This window comes from Schistocerca americana, chromosome 3 (genome assembly GCF_021461395.2).
Source record: "Schistocerca americana isolate TAMUIC-IGC-003095 chromosome 3, iqSchAmer2.1, whole genome shotgun sequence".
Taxonomy (NCBI): domain Eukaryota; kingdom Metazoa; phylum Arthropoda; class Insecta; order Orthoptera; family Acrididae; genus Schistocerca; species Schistocerca americana.
This window is the reverse complement of record NC_060121.1, coordinates 943,776,729-943,804,511: the sequence shown is the minus strand read 5'-3', so window position 1 is coordinate 943,804,511 and position 27,783 is coordinate 943,776,729. Positions and strand designations below refer to the sequence as shown.

At 39.9% G+C, this 27,783-nt stretch overlaps 1 protein-coding gene across 1 annotated transcript in view; it reads right to left on the bottom strand.

Moving 5' to 3' along the window:
- Positions 1-27,783, bottom strand: part of LOC124606815 (WD repeat-containing protein 19) — a 303,209-nt gene that overhangs the window by 130,675 nt on the left and 144,751 nt on the right. The window contains exon 8 of the mRNA XM_047138882.1: positions 22,405-22,629. Within this exon, the coding sequence (XP_046994838.1) occupies positions 22,405-22,629 (225 nt within the window). The remainder of the gene's footprint in view (positions 1-22,404; positions 22,630-27,783) is intronic.

Below are 27,783 nucleotides of genomic sequence, written 5' to 3'. Positions count from 1 at the left end.
CTAAGTCAATAACGAGATATTAAAAAGATCAACAGGAAAACAGAGAAAAATGTTTACACACTCCCATTCCCCCCCCCCCCCCCTCCTCCCTCTCTCTCTCTCTCTCTCTCTCTCTCTCTCTCTCTCTCTCTCTCTCTCTCTATCTCCAGGTAATTAATGGAATGTTAGATTAAAAGTAACATAAAAAGACAAAACACTACAAAAACTGATAAATATTCTCTAATTGCAATTTATGATCAAAACTTTATAGTGAAGTATACATTTCTGTAAAAGAGAGAAATCAAAACTTTAGAAATTATGTTAGTTGTTTAGCTACTTGTTATAAATATGTCTTGTTATGAAAGTGATATGTTTATAAAATTAGATTAGATTTATTTTCATTCCAATTGATCCATAGTACCTTCCACAGGTCCCAAGTGGAATGATAGTCTTTTTTTTTAATGAACACTATACGAAAGAATCATTTTACAAACACTAATGCACTGAATTTAAAATAAAAAAGGTATTTTTTTTTAATTATGAGGTAATAACATGTAATAGAACTACTACAATATTTATTTACAATGAACACATTACTGCACTGAAATGGTGCAGAAGTTATATTGTGTACACACACACACACACACACACACACACACACAGATATATATCAACGGGAAAGTGCTGGTAGATAGACACAATAAAAAAAACACACAAACACACAGGGTGTGGATTTTAAGGAAGAGGGTAAGGAGTCATTCCAATCCCGGGAGTGGAAAGACTTACCTTAGGGGGAAAAAGGGACAGGTATACACTCGCATGCGCGCGCGCGCGCACACACACACACACACACACACACACACACACATATATACAGACACAGGCAGACATATATATGTGTGCGTTTCTTTATTATGTCTATCTACCAGCGCTTTCCCGTTTGGTAAGTCACAGAATCTTTGTTTTTAATATATTTTTCCCATGTGGAATGTTTCTTTGTACTTTATTCACATATAGATGGAAACATTCCACGTGGGAAAAATATATCTAAAAACAAAGATGATGAGACTTACCAAACAAAAGCGCTGGCAGGTCGATAGACACACAAACAAACACAAACATACACACAAAATTCTACCTTTCGCAACCAACGGTTGCTTCGTCAGGAAAGAGGGAAGGAGAGGGAAATATGAAAGGATGTGGGTTTTAAGGGAGAGGGTAAGGAGTCATTCCAATCCCGGGAGTGGAAAGACTTACCTTATGGGGAAAAAAGGACGGGTATACACTCGCGCACACACACACACAAATCCATCCGCACAAGCGAGTGTATACCTGTCCTTTTTTCCCCCTAAGGTAAGTCTTTCCGCTCCCGGGATTGGAATGACTCCTTACCCTCTCCCTTAAAACCCACATCCTTTCGTCTTTCCCTCTCCTTCCCTCTTTCCTGATGAGGCAACAGTTTGTTGCGAAAGCTTGAATTTTGTGTGTATGTTTGTGTTTGTTTGTGTGTCTATCGACGTGCCAGCGCTTTCATTTGGTAAGTCACATCATCTTTTTATATATATATAAAAAAACAAAGATGAGGTGACTTACCGAACGAAAGCGCTGGCAGGTCGATAGACACACAAACAAACACAAACATACACACAAAATTCAAGCTTTCGCAACAAACTGTTGCCTCATCAGGAAAGAGGGAAGGAGAGGGGAAGACGAAAGGAAGCGGGTTTTAAGGGAGAGGGTAAGGAGTCATTCCAATCCCGGGAGCGGAAAGACTTACCTTAGGGGGAAAAAAGGACAGGTATACACTCGCACTCACGCACATATCCATCCACACATACAGACACAAGCAGACATATTTAAAAGACAAAGAGTTCTCTCCTTCCCTCTTTCCTGATGAGGCAACAGTTTGTTGCGAAAGCTTGAATTTTGTGTGTATGTTTGTGTTTGTTTGTGTGTCTATTGACTTGCCAGCGCTTTCGTTCGGTAAGTCACCTCATCTTTGTTTTTATATATAATTTTTCCCACGTGGAATGTTTCCCTCTATTTTATATATATATATATATATATATATATATATATATATATATATATATATATATATATATATATATATATGGTCCTACTGAGAAATTCATCAATGGAGTAGAAGGAGTTGGCCTCCAATAAATCCTTTAGGCTTCTCTTGAACTGAATTTCATTGGTTGTTAGGCTTTTTATGGCTGCTGGCAAGTTATTAAAAATTTGTGTTCCTGAATAATGTACACACTTTTGTACAAGAGTAAGTGACTTTAAATCCTTGTGAAGATTATTATTATTTCTAGTGTTGATTCCATGAATTGAGCTGTTGGTTTGAAAAAGTGATATATTTTTAATGACAAATTTCATTACGGAATAAATATATTGGGAAGCAGTAGTTAGTATCCCTAGTTCCCTAAACAGGCTTCTGCAGGATTTTCTTACTGCACATTTTGTGCCCAGAAAACTTTAGCTTCACTTGATGAATTACCCCAAAAAAATAATCCCATATGACATTATGAAATGAATGTAAGCACAGTATGCCAGCTTTTTCATTTTTATATCCCCTATGTCTGACACAATTCGCATTGCAAGTAGAGATTTGTTAAGACACTTCAGCAGTTATGTGGTGTGCTCCTCCCAGTTGAATTTATTATCAAGCTGTAATCCCAAGAATTTAACACTGTCCACTTCTTCTATCTGCTTGTCATCGTATGTTAGGCATATACTCGTGGGACACCCCTTACAAGTTCTGAACTGCATGTAGTGTGTGTTTTTTTTTTTTTTTTTTTTTTTTTTCAAAGTTTAGTGACGAAGAATTGGCTAGGAACCAGTGATTAATGTCCACAAATATTTTATTTGCTGATCTTTCTAAGACTACACTTGATTTGCTATTTATTGCGATGTTTGTATCATCGACATCTGGTAATGTTACTGATGAAAGGCATTGATATACACAAGAAAAAGTAAGGGCCCTAAAATTGAACCTTGTGGGGACCCACATGTAATTAGTTCCCAGTTGGATGATGCCTGATAGTTTAATACATGTCTTTTTTCCTAATAACACCCTTTGTTTCCTGCCAGATATATAAGATTTGAACCATTTTGCATCATTTCCTGTTACGCCACAATATTCTAATTTACTTAAAAGGATATTGTGATTTACACAGTCAAATGCCTTTGACAGATCACAAAATATACCAGTTGCCTGCAATTTTTTGTCTAATGAATTAAGCACATTTTCACTGTAAGTCTAGATAGCCTTCTCAATATCAGAACCCTTTAGAATTCCGAATTGCGACTTTGACAGTATGTTATTTGAGATAAGATGGTCATAAAGCCTATTGTTCATTTTTTTTTCTAAAATTTTTGAGAATGCTGGCAAAAGTGAAATTGAACGAAAATTTGATGCTATTTCTTTATCTCCCTTAGTGGCTTAACTTCAGCATATTTCAGCCATTCAGGAAATATTCCACTGATAAACGACTGGTTACACAGATAGCTTAATATGTTACCTAACTCAGAATGACATTCTTTAATTAACTTTGTTGATATTTCATCATACCCACTAGATGTTTTTTGTTTTTAAATATTTTATGGTGGGCATTATTTCTGCTGGGGTAGGTAGGGTCAAATTCATATTGTGGAAGTTACTTGAAATGTCTGGTCTGAGGTATTCCATAGCAGCATCTACAGAACCTGACAACTCCATCTTTTCAGTAACAGTTATAAAATGTTTGTTAAAAAGTTCTGCAGCACTACACACATCTGTCACCAATGTACCATTTACTCTTAATGCTATTTGTCCCTCTTCATGTCTGGTTCTACTGGTCTCCTCCTTCACTACATCCCATACTGTCTTTATTTTGTTATCTGCTATGACTAAATTTTCCTTGTAATATATTTGCTTTGATGTCCATATTACAGTCTTTAATATTTTGCAGTATTTCTTGTAATGTGCTATAGCATCAACATCAGAACTGTTTCGGATTGACAGATACGGTTTTCTTTTTGTTTTACAAGATACCCCTATTCCTTGAGTAATCCATGGCTTCTTTGTAGACTTTGCTCTAACCTTGGTTAGTTTTGGGGGAAAACAGTGTTCAAATAAGGTAAGCACTTCATTAGTAAATGTGTTATATTTTTCAGTGCCATGAGCACTGTAAACATCAGTCCAGTGAATGTCTCTGAGGAGTGTCCTAAAATAATCAATTTTTGGCTTATTGATTACCCTCTTGAGCTCAGATTTCACAGATTTTATATCCTGTTCAGTATTAACATTTAACAGAAGGAACAGCATATCATGGTCTGAGAGGCCATTGACTATTGGTTTTGTAATATAATTTTGTCCATTGGACTTTTCTATAAAGATGTTATCAATGGCTGTTTGTGAGCAATTGGCTACCCTATTGGGGAACTTTACAGTGGGAATGAAGTTGAATGACAGTGTTACTAACTCAAATAAGTTCTTATTAGGAGAGTCTTTAAGAAAATCTACATTGAAATCTCCAGCAACCACTATTTCTTTGTTTTTGGTTGTTAAATGGGACAGTACAGCTTCAAGGTGGTTTATGAACAGGTTAAAGTTACCTGCAGGTGCTCAATATACACTTAATACACTCCTGGAAATGGAAAAAAGAACACATTGACACCGGTGTGTCAGACCCACCATACTTGCTCCGGACACTGCGAGAGGGCTGTACAAGCAATGATCACACGCACGGCACAGCGGACACACCAGGAACCGCGGTGTTGGCCGTCGAATGGCGCTAGCTGCGCAGCATTTGTGCACCGCCGCCGTCAGTGTCAGCCAGTTTGCCGTGGCATACGGAGCTCCATCGCAGCCTTTAACACTGGTAGCATGCCGCGACAGCGTGGACGTGAACCGTATGTGCAGTTGACGGGCTTTGAGCGAGGGCGTATAGTGGGCATGCGGGAGGCCGGGTGGACGTACCGCCGAATTGCTCAACACGTGGGGCGTGAGGTCTCCACAGTACATCGATGTTGTCGCCAGTGGTCGGCGGAAGGTGCACGTGCCCGTCGACCTGGGACCGGACCGCGGCGACGCATGGATGCACGCCAAGACCGTAGGATCCTACGCAGTGCCGTAGGGGACCGCACCGCCACTTCCCAGCAAATTAGGGACACTGTTGCTCCTGGGGTATCGGCGAGGACCATTCGCAACCGTCTCCATGAAGCTGGGCTACGGTCCCGCACACCGTTAGGCCGTCTTCCGCTCACGCCCCAACATCGTGCAGCCCGCCTCCAGTGGTGTCGCGACAGGCGTGAATGGAGGGACGAATGGAGACGTGTCGTCTTCAGCGATGAGAGTCGCTTCTGCCTTGGTGCCAATGATGGTCGTATGCGTGTTTGGCGCCGTGCAGGTGAGCGCCACAATCAGGACTGCATACGACCGAGGCACACAGGGCCAACACCCGGCATCATGGTGTGGGGAGCGATCTCCTACACTGGCCGTACACCACTGGTGATCGTCGAGGGGACACTGAATAGTGCACGGTACATCCAAACCGTCACCGAACCCATCGTTCTACCATTCCTAGACCGGCAAGGGAACTTGCTGTTCCAACAGGACAATGCACGTCCGCATGTATCCCGTGCCACCCAACGTGCTCTAGAAGGTGTAAGTCAACTACCCTGGCCAGCAAGATCTCCGGATCTGTCCCCCATTGAGCATGTTTGGGACTGGATGAAGCGTCGTCTCACGCGGTCTGCACGTCCAGCACGAACGCTGGTCCAACTGAGGCGCCAGGTGGAAATGGCATGGCAAGCCGTTCCACAGGACTACATCCAGCATCTCTACGATCGTCTCCATGGGAGAATAGCAGCCTGCATTGCTGCGAAAGGTGGATATACACTGTACTAGTGCCGACATTGTGATGCTCTGTTGCCTGTGTCTATGTGCCTGTGGTTCTGTCAGTGTGATCATGTGATGTATCTGACCCCAGGAATGTGTCAATAAAGTTTCCCCTTCCTGGGACAATGAATTCACGGTGTTCTTATTTCAATTTCCAGGAGTGTATTATGAAGGATTTTTTGTGAAATTCTACTTCTGTTGTACATGCTTCCATATGCTGTTCTCAGAAAAATTTATGATGAATGTCTACGTTCTTAAATTTATGACAGTTCCTGATGAATGTGGCAACTCCTCCTTTCTCCATTTCTGTTCTACAAAAGTGAGATGCTAACCTAAACCCTGTAACACTTTAAAGTTCTATTCCAGTGGTCACATGATGTTCAGAGAGGCAGATTATGTCAGCTGGGTTTGAGGACTCCAATTCATCTATGCAGATAATTAATTCTTTAATTTTATTTCTCAGTCCTCAAATATTTTGATACAATAAAGACAGCTGACATTCACATTGACTGAGTTAAAATTGGACAGAGTTGAAATATCTGCTGAGTGTTGAAAATTCTTAACCAATAGCTGCTTATGCTGATGTAATAAGCTAGAATTATGTTTTTTGGTTTCTTTCTCAAACTGAAGGTCTGTCTCAGTCCTAACCTCTCTTAAAATTTGGTTTCTTTCTGTCCTCCCTACCCTAAAAAAGGGTCTTTTCTGAACCCTATAACCAATGGTATTTTATCACTTATGACAGTGCCTCCCCCCTTTAACTTTCCTGCTATTTTCCCAGCCAGTTTACCCTTCCCCTTCCTGTTGAGATGAAGGCCATGGCTAGTATAACCCCACCTACTGAGAGAATCAACAGGAACCACACCAATGTGTGACCCTGCACCCGACATACGCAGCCGTTCCAACTCCGAATTCACTCTCGACAGTAAAGTTCAAATGAGGTTGGTAATGGCACCCAAGAACAGCACAGACTCAACACTAGTATGCTTCGATGCTGATGCAATCTTTGACAGTTCACACTCTATACTGTACCCAGGATCTCTGTCATTACTATTACCTGGCAGACCCACTATAACCACGGTGTCTTCCTTAGTGAAATCTTTGCAAAGTGATCCTAAATCCTCTGTCACCTGCTCCAGACCAGCATTAGGTTTAAAAAAATTGGTGACCTACCTGGTATTCTGATCCTAGTTCATCCTCTTCCATGGGAACTACCTAACAACAACACTTTCTTTCTCTTTACTTATTTCCCTACATTCTTACTTTTCAATTTGCTGCTGAAAGTTTGTTGTGCCCTGTCTACACCTGCAACTGCTTGAGGCTCACCAGCTTATAACTGAAGCAATAGGTCAAATCTATTTTCCACGTTCACCACGAAGCTGTCAAATAAAGAAACCATCCCTCCATACACGGAAGTGTTAAGAATTGGAGCACAGGCAAAATTGTAACCACTGTACACTGAAGAAAAGCACAGATGACTCGTGTATAGAAGAAGGGTAAAAGAATAGACTCACAAAATTACAGACAATATCTTTAACATCAGTTTGCTGCAGTATTCTTGAAAATATTTTCAGTTTGAATACAATAAATTTACTCGAGGCAGAAAAGCTTTTGTCTACAAATCAGCACTGATTTAGAAAGCCACTGATCATAAGAAGCTCGGCTTGCCCTTTCTACACATGAAATCCAGTGAACCATGGATGAAAAGCAATAGGCAGCATTCGTAGTCCTAGATTTGTGGAAAGCATTTGACATGATGCCTCAGTGCAGACTTTACATGAAGGTACAAGTATTTGGTCCAGTTTCCCAGATATGTGCGTGGCTCAAAGATTTCGTAAGTAATATTACCCAGCATGTTTTCCTCAAGGCTGAGTGTTCATCAGAGACAAGGGTACCATTAGGGGTGCCACATGGAAGTGTGGTAGGAACACTCTTATTCTCTATATACATAAATGATCTAACAAACAGGATAAGCAGCAAACTGTGGCTACTTGCTGATGATGCTGTGATGTATGGGAAGGTTTTATCATTGAGTGACCTTAGGAGGATACAAGATGACTTAGAAAAAATTTCTAGTTAGTGTATCAAATGGCAGCTTGCTCTAAATGTAGAAAATTGTAAGTTAATGCAGATGAGTAGGAAAAACAATCTTGTAATGTTGGAATACAGCATTAGCAGTGTCCTGCTTAACACAGTCAAATCAGTTAAATATCTAGGCAACATTAGTAGAGTCCTGCTTGACACAGTCAAATCAATCTAGGCATAATGTTGCAAAGTGATATGAAACGTAACCAGCATATAAGTACAGTAGTAGGGAACGCCAAGGGTTGACTTAGGTTTATTGAGCAAATTTTTGGAAAATGTGGTTCATCTGTAGAGGAGGTCACATATAGAACACTAGTGTGACCCAGTCTTGAGCACTGCTTGTGTGTCTGAATACCCATTAGATCAGATTAAAGGACATCGAAGCAATTCAGAAGTGTGCTGCTAGATTTGTTACCCACAGATACAGTCATCATGTGAGTGTTACAGAGATGCATTTGAGTTTATCAAATGAGAATCCCTGGAAGGATGATGCTGTTCTTTTGCGGGATGCTACTGAGAAAATTTAGACACCCAGCATTTGGAGCTGACTGTAGAATGATTCTCTGCTGCCAACATAAGAGGTGTGTTCAAAAAGAAATTGAACTTTCAAAAGAGTGGGTCAATGAACAGAGGGAGCATGCTGCAGATACTGAGGGCATATGGAGGCAGGTTTATACAACAAACTGCCGTTTGCCACATTTCACTATGACCATTCATAAGCAAGCTACAGCTGCTGAAAAAGAGAACACACACAAGATGATCACCAGATTACTGCCAAAGTGACAATTAAAGAGCTTGAAGAACAATGTAAGCACACAATTATGCTACAAACTTAACAGAGCTTGCCTAGCCAAGCACACAAGAAGGGCTGTATGAGTTGTGAACAGTGCTATGAGTGGTTTAAGCATTTTCAACAGGGCAGAATATCAGTTGGTGACAATTCCAAGCCTGGGCAACTTTGCACTTCAATGACCATGCTGAGTGTGCTTGTACTGTGATACAAAGAAACTACCATTTACCTGTTCAAGAAGTAGTTGATGAATCCTAGAAAGCAAATGGAATGCTGCGTGCAGGAAGAGGCTCAAATTGTGGAAAAACCGGACTTGGATGCTGCATCATGACAACCCCAGTTATCTAGCAAAACATCAGAGTACCATTATGCCCCATTCACCATATTCTCAACACCTAGACTTTTTCTGTTTCTCACACTTAAAACCATGTTGAAAGGTTGTTGTTTCGTAAACTTAGAGGAGATTCAGAAGACAACACGATGAGAGACCTGTACACCACCCCATAAAATGCAATCCAGGGGGCTTTCCGAAACTGGAACAAATATGGGAACAGTGTATTGACAGTAGATGGGACTATTTTGAGGGAGTGCTAAAGAAGCTGAAAAATAAGCTTATGTCAAAGGTTCAATTTACTTTTTAACATACCTCATATATTTCACGTAAGGACCACAAAGTAAAGATAAGAGAAATTTGGGCTTGTACCGAGGCATATATACAGTCATTTTTTCCTCGCTCTATTTGTGAATTGAAGAGGAAATGAAATGACTGGTAGAGGTATAAGATAACCTCCACCATGCACCGTATGGTGACTTGTGGAGTGTTTTTGTAGATGAAAATATAGGTCTCCTTTCCAAACTGGTGTTCATCTTATCTTTAGTGTATCCTGGAGTGACAACATGTGATGCTCTTGACTGTGGTCCATCTGATGGATTGAAATTCGAAGCCCTTTTCCTCCTTGGTGTCATTTGAAAAGTGAGGATTACATGCTGGCTCCAGGTTTCTTAACCCATTTTCTTTTCATTACACAGTCATTCTTACCATTACAAACACTACAAAATACTGCACAAGCACACACGACAATCATTTGCACATTACAGGTACACTTTCGACACTTCATAACAAGTCTAAAGTATTCAAGCCAGTGTACAGAGATTCATGACAGTATCAGTCGATTGGGTGCACCAGCTTCACTCACCTACCACAACCATCCACAAAAGAGATTTTCTAAACATCTTTATGACAACTCATCAGTGTTGTTTCAGCTATATAGATGACTATTGTTTTCTCCTGCAGCCACTGGTCCAGTGGCACTGCTACCTGCCAGAAATTTTCTTATGCCCTCCTCTCCCTCTCCCATGCACACTCCTGCATCCATGACAACACTGGAGGGGGGGGGGGATTTGGAAAAAGGGGAGGGAGGTGAGAATCAACAAAATCAATTACACAAGTTTCCTCATTGGTCACCTCATCATGCCTGGTTGCAATGCTCATAAAACCGATCAACAGCCTTAGTTCATCAGCATCAACAACCAATTCCAGTTTCCCTTCCCAAATCTTAGCCAATAATCATCTCTTCCATCCTCTTCCCACAGTTTCTGCCCCCTTACCACCAAACGTTTTGCCTGTCACTGTCAATGATACATCCTTGTATACCAACATTCCCCAAATCCATGGTCTTGTTAGCATTAAACAGCACCTTTCCCAACATTGTCCTGACAACATCAAATTCCTCACTACCTCCTTCAAAGCATTTTAACCAACCACATTCTGACCCACAATTATTTCTCTTTTGAAGTCCATACTCAGCATTGGTGACATTATCATGATGTGGCTACAGTGTGTGTGTGTGTGTGTGTGTGTGTGTGTGTGTGTGTGTGCGTGCGCGCGCATGTCCCCATGCGTGTACTCACTTTTGTTTGCCATTTCCAATGGCATAATATTATGTATATCCATTTCATTTTTATTTATTTATTTGGCCCAGGCATCTTACTGTGTGGAAGAATAAGATACAGGACAAACTAGAATATTTGGGGTTAGACCAAGGTACACAGAATTATATGTACAGCTGACTACTGCATGCGTAATATTTTTGGAACATAACATTCTTAAGACTTAAATTGCATGAGGGAGAGAGTATGATCCATATACTTACTGAAAGTTTGCTTTTAGGTACTCATTTTGAGAATAAAAAGTATATTCCCAGCACTCCCTTTGCAAGATTCCTAGAAGTATTGGTTCTATTTTTAATTGATAGGAATAGTTTGCTGAGGTATAGGCTACCCATATTTTCTCGTACCATCATGCATCTGCTCAGTTTTCTGATTAACAGATGACGGTCTCTCTTCATTCATGTGGAATAATTGTACATTTTTTGGCTTGTTATGCACAGTTCATAATAACTAACTGGAAGTCATCTAGTGAAACAGAAGTGATATCTGAGGATCCCCAAGAAAATGTCATAGACATCCCCCCCCCCCCTCCCCCTGCAATTCGTAATCTACATAAATAATTTAGTACACAATCTGAGCAGCTCTCTTAGATTGTTTGTATATGTTTCTGTCATTTATCAACTAGTAAAGCTGTTAGAAGATCAAATTGAATGCAAAATGATTGAGAAAAAACGTCTGTATGGTGTGAAAAGTGGCAATTTATACTAAACAACAAAAATTGTGGAGTCCTCCAGAGTACTTAAAAAATCTGTTCAGGTTTAGGCTACATGATAAATCACACACATTTAAAGATTGTTGCTTTAATCAAATACCTAAGGATTACAATTACAAACAAGTTAAATTGGGAATGAGATTTTCAATCTGCAGCAGAGTGTACACTGATATGAAACTTCCTGGCAGATTAAAACTGTGTGCTGGACCGAGACTCGAACCCAGGACCTTTGCCTTTTGCAGGTGAGTGCTCTGCCGACTAAGCTAACCAAGCCGAATCATGATCAGTCCTCACAGCTTTACTTCTGCCAGTACCTCATCTCCTACCTTCCAGGAGAGCTTCAGTGAAGTTTGGAAGGTAGGAGATGGGATTTGGCCGAAGTAAAGCTGCAAGGGCAGTTTGTGAGTCATGCCTGGATAGCTCAGTCAGTAGAGCACTTGCCCATGAAAGGCAAAGGTCCAGAGTTCAAGTCTCAGTCCGGCACACAGCTTTAATCTGGCACAAAGTTTCAATTTAAATTGATACCATCAAATAGATAACATAGAAGTCAAACTAAAGACTGATTTATAGGCAGAACACTTAGAAGATGCAACAAATCTACTAAAGAGTTTGCATACATTATGGTTCCAGGCTACTGCTGTGTATTGTATAGTACATTTACCAAACAAGACTCTCGGAGGACATCAGTCAAGTTAAAAGATGGCAGCTCATTTTGTACTATCACCAAATAGGAGAGAGAGTGTTGCGAGTGCGATACGCATGATGGAGTGGCAATCATTTTTTTTTTTTTTTTTTTAAAAAAAGGGGGATTTTGATATGACAAGATCTTTCATGAAATTTCAGTCACCAACTTTCTCCTGTTGCTGTTGTTGTTGTGGTCTTCAGTCCAGAGACTGCTTTTCTGCAGCTCTCCATGCTACTCTATCCTGTGCTAGTTTCTTCATCTCTCAGTACCTACTGCAACCTACATCCTTCTGAACCAGCTTAGTGTATTCATCTCTTGGTCTCCCTCGAAGATTTTTACCCTCACGCTGCCCTCCAATACTAAATTGGTAAGCCCTTGATGCCTCAGAACATGTCCTACCAAATGATCCCTTCTTCTAGTCAAGTTGTGCCATAAATTATTCTTCTCCCCAATTCTATTCAATTCCTCCTCATTAGTTATGTGATCTACCCATCTAATCTTCAGCATTCTTCTGTAGCACCACATTTCGAAAACTTCTATTCTCTTCTTGTCTAAACTATTTATTGTCTATGTTTCACTTCCATACATGGCTACACTCCATACAAATACTTTCAGAAACAACTTCCTGACAATTAAATCTATACTTGATGTTAACAAGTTTGTCTTCTTTAGAAACACTTTCCTTGCCATTGCCCGTTTACATTTTATATCCTCTCTACTTCGACCATCATCAGTTGTTTTGCTCCCCAAATAGCAAAACTCCTTTACTACTTCAGTGTCTCTTTTCCTAATCTAATTCCCTCAGCATCACCCGACTTAATTCGACTACATTCCATTATCCTCGTTTTGCTTTTGTTGATGTTCATCTTATATCCTCCTTTCAAGACACTGTCCATTCCATTCAACTGCTCTTCCAAGTCCTCTGCTGTCTCTGACAGAATTACAATGTCATTGGCGAACCTCAAAGTCTTTATTTCTTCTCTATGGATTTTAATTCCTAATCCAAATTTTTCTTTTGTGTCCTTTACTGCTTCCTTAATATAGAGATAGAATAACAAGGGGGATAGACTGCAACCCTGTCTCACTCCATTCCCAACCACTGCTTCCTTTTCATGCCCCTCGACTCTTCTAACCGCCATCTGATTACTGCACAAATTGTAAATAGCCTTTCACTCCCTGTATTTTACCCCTGCTGCCTTCAGAATTTGAAAGAGAGTATTCCAGTCAACATTATCAAAAGCTTTCTCTAAGTCTACAAATGCTAGAAATGTAGGTTTGCCCTTCCTTAATCTTTCTTCTAAGATAAGTCATAGGTCAGTATTGCCTCACGTGTTCCAACATTTCTATGGAATCCAAACTGATCTTCCCCAAGTTCACAGCTTCTACCAGTTTCTCCATTCATCTGTAAAGAATTTGTGTTAGTATTTTGCAGCTGTGACTTATTAAACTGATAGTTCAGTTATTTTCACACCTGTCAACACCTGCTCTCTTTGGGATTGGAATTATTATATTCTTCTTGAAGTCTGAAGATATTTCACCTATCTCATACATCTTGCTCACCAGATGGTAGAATTTTGTCAGGGCTGGCTCTCCCAAGGCTATCAGTAGTTGTGATGGAATGTTGTATACTCCCGGGCCCTTGTTACGACTTAGGTCCTTCAGTGCTCTGTCAAACTCGTTACGCAGTATCATATCTCCCATTTCATCTTCATCTACATCCTCTTCCATTTCCATAATATTGTCCTCAAGTACATCAGCCGTGTATAGACCCTCTATATACTCCTTCCACCTTTCTGCTTTCCCTTCTTTGCTTAGGATGGGTTTTCCATCTGAACTCTTGATATTCATACAGGTGGTTCTCTTTTCTCCAAAGGCCCCTTAGTTTTCCTGTAGGCAGTATCTATCTTACCCCTAGTGATACATGCCTCTATATCCTTACATTTGTCTCCTAGCCATCCCTGCTTAGCCATTTTTCACTTCCTGTCAATCTCATTTTTGAGACGTTGGTATTCCTTTTTGCCTGCTCCATTTACTGCAAGTCTATATTTTCTCCTTTCATCAGTTAAATTCAATACCTCTTCTGTTACCCAAGGATTTCTACTAGCCCTCGTCTTTTTACCTACCTGATCCTCTGCTGCCTTCACTACTTCATCCCTCAGAGCTACCCATTCTTCTTCTACTGTATTTCTTTCCCCCATTCTTGTCAATCATTCCCTGAAACTCTCTACAACCTCTGGTTCTTTACATCTACATCTACATCTACATTGATACTCCGCAAGCCACCCAACGGTGTGTGGCGGAGGGCACTTTACGTGCCACTGTCATTACCTCCCTTTCCTGTTCCAGTCGCGTATGGTTCGCGGGAAGAACGACTGTCTGAAAGCCTCCGTGCGCGCTCTAATCTCTCTAATTTTACATTCGTGATCTCCTCGGGAGGTATAAGTAGGGGGAAGCAATATATTCGATACCTCATCCAGAAACGCACCCTCTCGAAACCTGGACAGCAAGCTACACCGCGATGCAGAGCGCCTCTCTTGCAGAGTCTGCCACTTGAGTTTATTAAACATCTCCGTAACGCTATCACGGTTACCAAATAACCCGGTGACGAAACGCGCCGCTCTTCTTTGGATCTTTTCTATCTCCTCCGTCAACCCGACCTGGTACGGATCCCACACTGATGAGCAATACTCAAGTATAGGTCGAACGAGTGTTTTGTAAGCCACCTCCTTTGTTGATGGACTACATTTTCTAAGCACTCTCCCAATGAATCTCAACCTGGTACCCGCCTTACCAACAATTAATTTTATATGATCATTCCACTTCAAATCGTTCCGTACGCATACTCCCAGATATTTTACAGAAGTAACTGCTACCAGTGTTTGTTCCGCTATCATATAATCATACAATAAAGGATCCTTCTTTCTATGTATTCGCAATACATTACATTTGTCTATGTTAAGGGTCAGTTGCCACTCCCTGCACCAAGTGCCTATCCGCTGCAGATCTTCCTGTATTTCGCTACAATTTTCTAATGCAGCAACTTCTCTGTATACTACAGCATCATCCGCGAAAAGCCGCATGGAACTTCCGACACTATCTACTAAGTCATTTATATATATTGCGAAAAGCAATGGTCCCATAACACTCCCCTGTGGCACGCCAGAGGTTACTTTAACGTCTGTAGACGTCTCTCCATTGATAACAACATGCTGTGTTCTGTTTGCTAAAAACTCTTCAATCCAGCCACACAGCTGGTCTGATATTCCGTAGGCTCTTACTTTGTTTATCAGGCGACAGTGCGGAACTGTATCGAACGCCTTCCGGAAGTCAAGAAAAATAGCATCTACCTGGGAGCCTGTATCTAATATTTTCTGGGTCTCATGAACAAATAAGGCGAGTTGGGTTTCACACGATCGCTGTTTCCGGAATCCATGTTGATTCCTACATAGTAGATTCTGGGTTTCCAGAAATGACATGATACGCGAGCAAAAAACATGTTCTAAAATTCTACAAGAGATCGACGTAAGAGATATAGGTCTATAGTTTTGCGCATCTGCTCGACGACCCTTCTTGAAGACTGGGACTATCTGTGCTCTTTTCCAATCATTTGGAACCCTCCGTTCCTCTAGAGACTTGCGGTACACGGCTGTTAGAAGGGGGGCAAGTTCTTTCGCGTACTCTGTGTAGAATCGAATTGGTATCCCGTCAGGTCCAGTGGACTTTCCTCTATTGAGTGATTCCAGTTGCTTTTCTATTCCTTGGACACTTATTTCGATGTCAGCCATTTTTTCGTTTGTGCGAGGATTTAGAGAAGGAACTGCAGTGCGGTCTTCCTCTGTGAAACAGCTTTGGAAAAAGGTGTTTAGTATTTCAGCTTTACGCGTGTCATCCTCTGTTTCAGTGCCATCATCATCCCGTAGTGTCTGGATATGCTGTTTCGAGCCACTTACTGATTTAACGTAAGACCAGAACTTCCTAGGATTTTCTGTCAAGTCGGTACATAGAATTTTACTTTCGAATTCAATGAACGTTTCACGCATAGCCCTCCTTACGCTACTTTGACATCGTTTAGCTTCTGTTTGTCTGAGAGGTTTTGGCTGCGATTAAACTTGGAGTGGAGCTCTCTTTGCTTTCGCAGTAGTTTCCTAACTTTGTTGTTGTACCACGGTGGGTTTTTCCCGTCCCTCACAGTTTTACTCGGCACGTACCTGTCTAAAACGCATTTTACGATTGCCTTGAACTTTTTCCATAAACACTCAACATTGTCAGTGTCGGAACAGAAATTTTCGTTTTGATTTGTTAGGTAGTCTGAAATCTGCCTTCTATTACTCTTGCTAAACAGATAAACCTTCCTCCCTTTTTTTATATACCTATTAACTTCCATATTCAGGGATGCTGCAACGGCCTTATGATCACTGATTCCCTGTTCTGTACATACAGAGTCGAAAAGTTCGGGTCTGTTTGTTATCAGTAGGTCCAAGATGTTATCTCCACGAGTCGGTTCTCTGTTTAATTGCTCGAGGTAATTTTCGGATAGTGCACTCAGTATAATGTCACTCGATGCTCTGTCCCTACCACCCGTCCTAAACATCTGAGTGTCCCAGTCTATATCTGGTAAATTGAAATCTCCACCTAAGACTATAACATGCTGAGAAAATTTATGTGATATGTATTCCAAATTTTCTCTCAGTTGTTCTGCCACTAATGCTGCTGAGTCGGGAGGTCGGTAAAAGGAGCCAATTATTAGCCTAGTTCGGTTGTTTAGTGTAACCTCCACCCATAATAATTCACAGGAACTATCCACTTCTACTTCACTACAGGATAAACTGCTACTAACAGCGACGAACACTCCACCACCGGTTGCATGCAATCTATCCTTTCTAAACACCGTCTGTACCTTTGTAAAAATTTCGGCAGAATTTATCTCTGGCTTAAGCCAGCTTTCTGTACCTATAACGATTTCAGCTTCGGTGCTTTCTATCAGCGCTTGAAGTTCCGGTACTTTACCAACGCAGCTTCGACAGTTGACAATTACAATACCGATCGCTGCTTGGTCCCCGCATGTCCTGACTTTGCCCCACACCCGTTGAGGCTGTTGCCCTTTCTGTACTTGCCCAAGGCCATCTAACCTAAAAAACCGCCCAGCCCACGCCACACAACCCCTGCTACCCGTGTAGCCGCTTGTTGCGTGTAGTGGACTCCTGACCTATCCAGCGGAACCCGAAACCCCACCACCCTATGGCGCAAGTCGAGGAATCTGCAGCCCACACGGTCGCAGAACCGTCTCAGCCTCTGATTCAGACCCTCCACTCGGCTCTGTACCAAAGGTCCGCAGTCAGTCCTGTCGACGATGCTGCAGATGGTGAGCTCTGCTTTCATCCCGCTAGCGAGACTGGCAGTCTTCACCAAATCAGATAGCCGCCGGAAGCCAGAGAGGATTTCCTCCGATCCATAGCGACACACATCATTGGTGCCGACATGAGCGACCACCTGCAGATGGGTGCACCCTGTACCCTCCATGGCATCCGGAAGGACCCTTTCCACATCTGGAATGACTCCCCCCGGTATGCACACGGAGTGCACATTGGTTTTCTTCCCCTCTCTTGCTGCCATTTCCCTAAGGGGCCCCATTACGCGCCTGACGTTGGAGCTCCCAACTACCAGTAAGCCCACCCTCTGCGACTGCCCGGATCTTGCAGACTGAGGGGCAACCTCTGGAACAGGACAAGCAGCCATGTCAGGCCGAAGTCTTTCAGTTTATCCAGGTCCCATCTCCTTAAATTCCCACCTTTTTGCAGTTTCTTCAGTTTTAATCTACAGTTCATAACCAATAGATTGTCGTCAGAGTCCACATCTGCCACTGGAAATGTCTTACAATTTAAAACCAAGTTCCTAAATCTCTGCCTTACCATTATATAACCTATCTGAAACCTTCCAGTATCTCCAGGCCTCTTCCATGTATACAGCCTTCTTTTATGATTCTTGAACCAAGTGTTAGCTATGATTAAGTTATGCTCTGTGAAAAATTCTACCAGGCGGCTTCCTCTTTCATTCCTTAACCCCATTCCATAATCACCTACTACGTTTCCTTCTCTTCCTTTTCCTACTATCGAATTCCAGTCACCCATGGCTACTAAATTTTCATCTCCCTTCACTATCTGAATAATTTCTTTTATATCATCATACATTTCATCAATCTCCTCGTCATCTGTGGAACTAGTTGGCATATAAACTTGTACTACTGTGGTAGGCATGGGCTTCATGTCTATCTTGGCAACAACAATGTGTTCACTATGTTGTTTGTAGTAGCTTACCCGCACTCCTATTTTTTTATTCATCATTAAACCTACTCCTGCATTATCCCTATTTGATTTTGTATTTATAACCCTGTATTCATCTCTGACCAGAAGTCTTGTTCCTCTTGCCACCAAACTTCACTAATTCCCACTATATCTAACTCTAACCTATCAATTTCCCTTTTTAAATTTTTTAACCTACCTGCCTGCTTAAGAGATCTGACATTCCACACTCCAAAAAAAGCCATTTTTCTTTCTCCTAATAATGATGTCCTCCTGAGTAGTCCCCGCCCAGAGATCCGAATGTGGGACTATTTTACCTCTGGAATATTTTACCCAAGAGGACGCCATCATCATTTAACCATACAGTAAAGCTGCATGCCCTCAGGAATAATTATGGCTGTAGTTTCCCCCTTGCTTTCAGCCGCTCACAGTACCACCACAGAAAGACTATTTTGGTTAGTGTTACAAGGCCAGATCAGTCAATCACCTAGACTGTTGCCCCTGCAACTACTGAAAATGCTGCTGCCCCTCTTCAGGAACCACACGTTGTCTGGCCTCTTAACAGATACCCCTCCATTGTGATTGCACCTATGGTACGGCTATCTGTATGGCTGAGGCATGCAAGCCTCCCCACCAATGGCTCTGCTATATATTTTCTCCAATTTGTACAGCAACTACGGATTGTGCGTAAGGTTTATTTTGTAAATTAACTGTTGATAGTACGGCTCTTGCGCCTGGCAGTGAAACGTAGAAGAAAACAAAGTGACATTGAAACCGGCAGGTCTTTGTATTATATTTTGATCACTATCACCTACTTATGGAGAGATGACCACTGTAAGAAAATAAGAGAAGAATTTAGGTGTTCATTTTACCCATGTTCTACTCAAGAGCGAAACAGTCACAAAATAGTATAGAAGTAATTCTATGAACTTTAAACCAGACACTTAAGTATGAATGCAAAGTAATCATTTAGATGTAGAGTTTGTTTCTGGAATGTAAATACACAACACTGACAACATATTTAGTTCTTTGATTGTAGCATTAGTATTTTATTGCATGGGTACACTCTATATTATTTTCATTAGTCTTGTTTGCATGAGGAAAAGTTTTCTGTATCAGTGATTACAGGGATGCGATTTGTTATTATAAAATGTGTTATGTTCATAACACAAACATTTTACAGTGTTTATATCCCATGACTGCCTGAGGATTCTGAATGTATGGCTGAGACTGCCCAGTTTTTTTAGCAGTTTGTCTCTATGGCAGTCCCACTGATGTGTGCTATCAGTCCACTCCAGAAAATTTTGTCTCAAATCCAAACTGATGTTTGGTCAACAACCTCCCTTTTTCTTATTTTTTTTGTTAGAAGTGCTGTTATATGACTGAATATGATTCTCAATTACCTTAGGAATACTTGTGAGTAATAAAAAAAGGGCAATAATTGTTTACACCATATACATCCCCCTTCTTGAAGGTTGAACTTACCTTTGAGGTGTTTAATACTTCTGGAAACACTCTCCACTTATTGAGTTGTTAATCACATTACACAGGGGTAAAACAATTTCCACAGAAATATTCTTTAATAAATAATCTGAGATACTGTCAACTCTACATGAGAAAGATGATTTTGTGGCTCATGATTTTTAATGTATCTTGTTCAGTTACTGGGTCAGTAAAACTGACCTGTCTAATGTAGGGAATGAAATTTTATATGATTATACTAGCAAGGACTGCTGGTAATAGTTTATTGGCAATTGGCAATATTTGGATGGGGGTGAAAGGGGGGGGGGGGAGAGAAAGGCAGGAAAAATAATTAAATAACTTTGTTTCATTTAGTTAGAGGTACATCAGCAAAAATAAAACTGGCATTCTACAGGTCAGTGTGTGATGTGTTAGATTACTTAATCAGGTAGGTAAGTTAAAGAATTTAAAAATGGAAATGAACAGGTTGACGTTAGAAATAATGGAAATTAGTGAAACGTGACACTAGGATGAAGAGAAGAGAGCTTCTGCTTATGTAAATACAGGGTTATTAACAGAAAATCAAACAGGGGTAATATAGCAGTGGGATAATGATGAATAACAAAACAGGAATGTGGGGACGCTACATGAATAGCACAGTGAACACATTATTCTGACCAAGATACACAGCCAACACCTACCACAATAGTAGAAGTTCGTACATCAACAAGTTCCGCAGATGAAAGAATGTATGATGAAATAAAAGAAATTTGTCAGACAGTTAAGAGAGATGAAAATTTAATTGTGACAGGTGAATGAAAGAGGAAGCTGCCTGACAGACCTTTTAAAAATCACAAAAGTAGGTTGTATATGTTCAAGAAACCTGGGAACAATGAAAGGTTTCAGACTGATTATATATAGCCCGACACATTTTAAACTGTAAAACATTTGCAGGGGCAAAAGTGGACTCTGAGCATGATTTATTGTTTATTAATTGTAGATTAAAACTGAACAAACTTGAAAAAAAAAAATAGGAAATTAAGGTGATGAGACCTGGATAAACTGAAAGCTTCAGAGGCTGTTAGAAGTTTAAGAGGCAGAATTAGACAATTGTGGACTGAAGAGGTGAAGACAACAAAACAAAAGATGAATGCGTAGCATTGAGAAATCAAATGGGAAAGGTAGCAGAGAATCACATAGGTTTCAAGAAAACACCTAGTCGAATGCCCTGGATAAAATAAGAATATTGGATTTAGTTGAGAAAAGTTGAAGAAATAAAAATGCTGTACAGGAAGGAGGCAAAAGGGAATACAGTCACCTAAAAAAGGAAAACAACAGAAAGTGCAAAATGGCTAAGCAGGGATGGCTAGAGGATAAATGCCGAAAATATAAAAATACTGTAAAGGAAGGAGACGAAAGGGAATACAGTCACCTAAAAAGGGAAATGACAGAAAGTGGAAAATGACTAAGCAGGGATGGCTAGAGGCTAGATGCAAAGCTGTAGAAGCATGCATAACTACAGAGAAGATACATGCTGTCAATCTTTTCTTCAGAACATAGAAACAGCAGAATGGACATCGAGGAGAGGAAAGTTGGAATATGGAAGCAATATGTACAGAGTCATACAAGAGAAACTGAAGAAGAAGTAGATAAAAATGAAATAGCAGACATGATAGTAAGAGAAGTTACAGTGGTTGTATGGAAGTACACACTTTAATCAGTTATGTTACGTTAAAAGTAGCTTATTTGCCTGACTAAATGTGAAACTGTAAAATCAAATTTACAAACCGATTAAGTTTTTAACAATAATAATAACAATCTAGAACAAATGTTTACATTTTTATCAAAAATGTAAAGTAGAATCAAATGAGTCAGTTCTTAATAGCAAAAACGAGAAAAACCAAATTTTGTCAATACAGGGCCATCTACCACAAACTGAACAAAATTTATCAGATAAATCCTAGGTATTTTTTGGTGTGGAATCAGAATATGCAATAAAGAGAGGGGCTTCCCATTTGAAAATAAAATTTTGATCTCCCCAGAGGGGCAGAGGGGGTTATGGGGAGGCCAGTTTTAGCACAGAGATGTCTCCTTTGAAAATATTAACTTTTCATCTGGGATTTTTTCATATGAGGCATATTTTTAAGATATTTAGTTGTTCTGAGTTAAAACAATAAAACAAATATCCTTTATAATTAGCTACTATGCAGTGGAAGAGGTAGGGGTAGGGGTGTGTGTGTGTGTGTGTGTGTGTGTGTGTGTGTGTCTGAAATTTTTCAAACAAAATCTGTATAATTTCACCTCCCATCCACAGTCAGCAGCACAGATAGCAATCTTTTGTAAAATGTGCTTATCTAGGAATTCAAACTCACACTCATACTCCATAGTTTACCAATTCCAATGCCACTTTACAAATACAAAAAATGAGAATGAAATATTCACCAGCAACTAATATAGCTCCATCAGGAAAACAGAAATCATGCAAAGCATGCAAATTCCTAGAGTTTGCTTTTCAGCTGCCACAAGCAGCAGTTGCACTTAAAAACTGTTACTCACCAGATGCAGTTGCACTTTCCCCTCAGTAAGAGCTGAGGCATATTCAGGTCCTAGCTGGAGACTGTTGACAGTTCCCACATACTGATGCTCTGATAAACTCTGTACTGGCTGCTGTCCCAACTCGTAAAACCATGCATGATTGTTCATGCCTGCTGCACAGTGGTATGGACCCAGGGCTATGAAATTTGGCTCCACTGCCAATTCAACAACTCCTGATGCCTTACTCTGTGAAGAAAAACTTCATGAAAGCATAATTTAATAAACTTTAACAATCAGTGTAAAACACACTTTATACAAACAGAACATCCAAAATAAAGTAAGAAGTTTATCTTATATAAAAGAGTACTGAAAATCAAGGAAAGGACAACTAAGCTTGTGTTTGGTGACAACTACATAAGATCTTTCCTGTAAGTACTGGACCTAGATCATTAATACAAATCTGCTGGAGATTTTATTATAAAATATGACTCTGGCATCAACACACGGCTGCCAGCATTGTTTCCAATATTCACACTTCCTATTGGTCACCAAACAGAAGCTCAGTTAGGCACCCCCTCAAATCCACTTGGTTCCCCTTCTCTGAGTCAAAATGATGCTTTCAGGCTCCTTTTGATCTGAGGGAACAAATGAAAGATTGAGGGAGGTGGGGGGAGAATCTGGACTGCAGAGTGGTTGAGGCAGTCTTGCCATAAGTGTCTGGCAAGAGCATCTCTCACAGTTAACAATTTATGACTGGATGTGTTATCACAATGGAGTATCCACATATTGGTGAACTCCCTTGAGTCACAATAGACCATAACACTCAAACTTTGGAGCATACCTGCCCACAATTTGCCATTCACATTTCGTCCAGCAGGTACAAATACCTTGTAGTCCACACTGTTTTCATTAAAAACAACTCCTGATTTGCCCACATATGTCTTTTTTGGACCTAGGAGTATTTGTATTATACTCAGTGGTTTGCCTTTTCATCTGCAGATTATAACGTGAAATCTGAGTTTCATCACCAGTTATAAATCTGTGCAAAAAATTTGGTACTGTCTTCAAATGTTTCAACCATTGCTGATAAATCGTCGCACAATTTTCCTTCTACTCCTCTGACAAAACATTCAGTATCAGTGCCATGGACCATGTCCACATTTGCAAATCCATAATCACAACTCTGTGCACACAGAAATTCATTAAATCTAGTGACTCTGCTATCAAATGTAATCGGTGATCACAGCCAAAAATACCTTGCACTTTGGCCCCATATTTATCAATCTGAGGTGTCAGATTTCCAGTACACTGTCCATCTTCAATATTTTCCCAGATTGTGTCAAGTTTTTTATGCCACTCAAAAATGTGTATTCTCAGCATGAATCTATATTTAGAAGGATCACAGCATATGAAGATTAGATTAGATTAGATTTACTTTCATTCCAATTGTTCCTTAGTGAGGAAGTCCTCCAGGAAGTGGAACATGTCAGAAAAACAACAATACATGACGAATACTTACAACTAAAACAAATAAGCTAATGTACCATTCCACAGGTCCCAAGTGGAATGATCATCATTTTTTAATGAACACTATATGAAAGAGTCATTTTACAAATACTAATGCACTGAATTTAAAATAAAAATGTTTTTTATTTATTTATAAGGTAATAAACATGTAATACAACTACTATAATACTTATTTACAATGAACGCATAACTGCATAGAAATGGTGCAGAAGTTTGATTGTACTTACACACACACACACACACACACACACACACACACACACACACACATTTTCAATGAACACATTACTGCACTGAAATTGTGCAGAAGTTATATTGTACTTATACACAAAGCAGTTGGTTTTACTGAGAAATTCATCAATGGAGTAGAAGGAGTTGACCACCAATAAATCCTTTAGGCTTCTCTTAAACTGAATTTCATTGGTTTTTAAGCTTTTTATGGCTGCTGGCAAGTTATTGAAAATGTGTGTTCCTGAATAATGCACACCTTTTTGTACAAGACTAAGTGACTTTAAATCCTTGTGAAGATTATTCTTATTTCTAGTATTGATTCCATGAATTGAGCTGTTGGTTTGAAAAAGTGATATATTTTTAATGACAAATTTCATTACGGAATAAATATATTGGGAAGCAGTAGTTAGTATCCCTAGTTCCCTAAACAGGCTTCTGCAGGATGTTCTTGAGTTCACACCACATATAACTCTTACTGCATGTTTTTGTGCCCGGAAAACTTTAGCTTGGCTTGATGAATTACCCCAAAAAATAATCCCATATGACATGGAATGAAAGTAAGCATAGTATGCCAGCTTTTTCATTTTTATATCCCCTATGTCTGACAAAATTCGCATTGCAAACAGAGATTTGTTAAGACGCTTCAGCAGTTCTGTGGTGTGCTCCTCCCAGTTGAATTTATTATCAAGCTGTAATCCCAAGAATTTAACACTGTCCACTTCTTCTATCTTCTTGTCATCGTATGTTAGACATATACTCATGGGACAACCCTTACAAGTTCTGAACTGCATGTAGTGTGTTTTTTCAAAGTTTAGTGACAAAGAATTGGCTAGGAACCAGTGATTAATGTCCACAAATATTTTATTAGCTGATCTTTCTAAGACTACACTTGATTTGCTATTTATTGCAATGTTTGTATCATCGGCAAACAAAACAAACTGGGCATCTGGTAATGTTACTGATGAAAGGTCACTGATATACACAAGAAAAAGTAAGGGCCCCAAAATGGATCCTTGTGGGACCCCACATGTAATTAGTTCCCAGTTGGATGATGCCTGATAGCTTGATACATGTCTCTTTCCTAATAACACCCTTTGTTTTCTGCCAGAGATATAAGATTTGAACCATTTTGCAGCATTTCCTGTTACACTATAATATTCTAATTTACTTAAAAGGATATTGTGATTTACAGAGTCAAATGCCTTTGACAGATCACAAAATATACCAGTTGCCTGCAATTTTTTGTCTAATGAATTAAGCACATTTTCACTGTAAGTGTAGATAGCCTTCTCAATATCAGAACCTTTTAGAAATCCGAATTGCGACTTTGACAGTATGTTATTTGAGATAAGATGGTTATAAAGCCGACTGCACATTACTTTTTCGAAAATTTTAGAGAATGCTGGCAACAGTGAAATTGGATGGAAATTTGATGCTATTTCTTTATCTCCCTTCTTAAATAGTGGCTTAACTTCCGCATATTTCAGCCATTCAGGAAATATTCCATTGATAAACGACTGGTTACACAGATAGATTAATATGTTATTTAGCTCAGAATCACATTCTTTAATTAACTTTGTTGATATTTCATCATACCCACTAGATGTTTTTGATTTTAAAGATTTTATGATGGACATTATTTCTGTCAGGGTAGTGAGGGTCAAATTCATATTATGGAAGTTACTTGAAATGTCTGGTCTGAGGTATTCCATAGCAGCATCTACCGAACCTGACAACCCCATCTTTTCAGTAACAGTTATAAAATGTTTGTTAAAAAGTTCTGCAGCACTACACACATCTGTCACCAATGTACCATTTACTCTTAATGCTATTTGTCCCTCTTCATGTCTGGTTCTACCGGTCTCCTCCTTCACTATATCCCATACTGTCTTTATTTTGTTATCTGATATGACTATCTTTTCCTTGTAATATATTTGCTTGGACATCCGTATTACAGTCTTCAATATTTTGCAGTATTTCTTATAATGTGCTATAGCATCAACATTGGAAATGTTGCGGATTGACACATACAGTTTTCTTTTTGTTTTACAAGATACCCCTATTCCTCGAGTAATCCATGGCTTCTTTGTAGACTTTGCTCTAACCTTGGTAAGTTTTGGGGGAAAGCAGTGTTCGAATATGCTTACATAGCACACTTGTTCAGTTCAGCACAAAATTAGACAGTACAATGTCATTCGATTGTTTGCTGCATCTTGACTCTTAATGCAAGCAATGAACACACTTTCCCACCAGGTGTGATGTACACACCACAAAGACTTGGAGGCAACTGAGTTGATCTTCTAGCTGAATAGTATCCAATCCACTGAAACTGCTCTCTGTCACTTCTTACTGCACAGGGAAAATTAATTGTAATATTTATTACACACACACACACACACACACACACACACACACTGCATTATGTGGCTGATAATCATCAAGACCCTAAAATCTAAGGAAGGCACAGAGATAGAACAACAAAGGTGATTCAAGTGATTAAGCAGGGAAGTAACATATAATTGGATAGGAGATACACACCAGGACATGGTAAAATTGATATCACCAATGATAAATTATGGTGGCAACAGAAAGAGATGTGAATGCCTAAGAAGCAATGGCTGGGAAGGTGTGTAACAAAGTGTGTTGACTCCTGTAATTTAACTTTGCATTTCTCATCTTTTTGTCATGATGGGGGAGAGACGGGTGCCTCTGCTGTAATGGCCCATTTGACTGATCAGAGAGAGCAAGACTGTCACAAGCTGGAACAGCTAGTTCTAGATTAATATTACTGTCATGTGTGTTAAAAGTATAGGTAGGCACTTACCATACCATCACTATTAAGTTTCATAAAATTTCACAAATGTTAATTTTAAGCTAAATGTTGTTGTTGAGAATACTAAAAATACTACAAATATCTGGAGGGAGACATTTTTAAATGGTATCAGAAAGCTTATTACACCTTCCAGCATCTCTTTGTCAACATGAAACATGGGAATGTGATAAGCACAAATTCCACACTCTTGCTACTTTTAATCTGTAACATCCATAAATAAGAGTAATCAATTATTGTAGAAGCAAATGTCATTGTTGAATGAGCAATGAAACAGAATTTATAGAGGGTTTAATTAAGAGGGGCAAACCACCATTCAATTTTATATTGTGTTTGAAGTGAGCCCGTACAGATTGCATTATTAGCAGTGTCAAATGCTTGCAGAGTGAGCAGAGGCAGGTGCTAGCGTGAGAGTGCAGTGACTTGCACAAACAAGGAGGCGGAGGAACACAGCTCCAGAAGAGATGGACAAAACTAAAACGAAGTATCCATGGGCAGATACCTTTCCACACCGGGAAAGGTAGACTGGTCCTACCAGTGCCCTCTGTCAAAGAAAACATAATTCTGTCAGAAACAATTAGCATAAAGCAGGAAGCGGTGACAAAAATTATATAAAGTCACAATTTTGTAATTCGAGTACTGGGGAGTCAACAAGGACAAGTTAAACTTTAGCACATTCAATTTCATGGAAAAGATGGTGGCTGACATTACAGAGGCACAGAGAGAGGGAAGGGTGACAGGAACACCAGAGTTATGCTACTGGAGCTCTGGGTCACACAGGATGGATGTGCATCAGAATCACTAGCCCATAT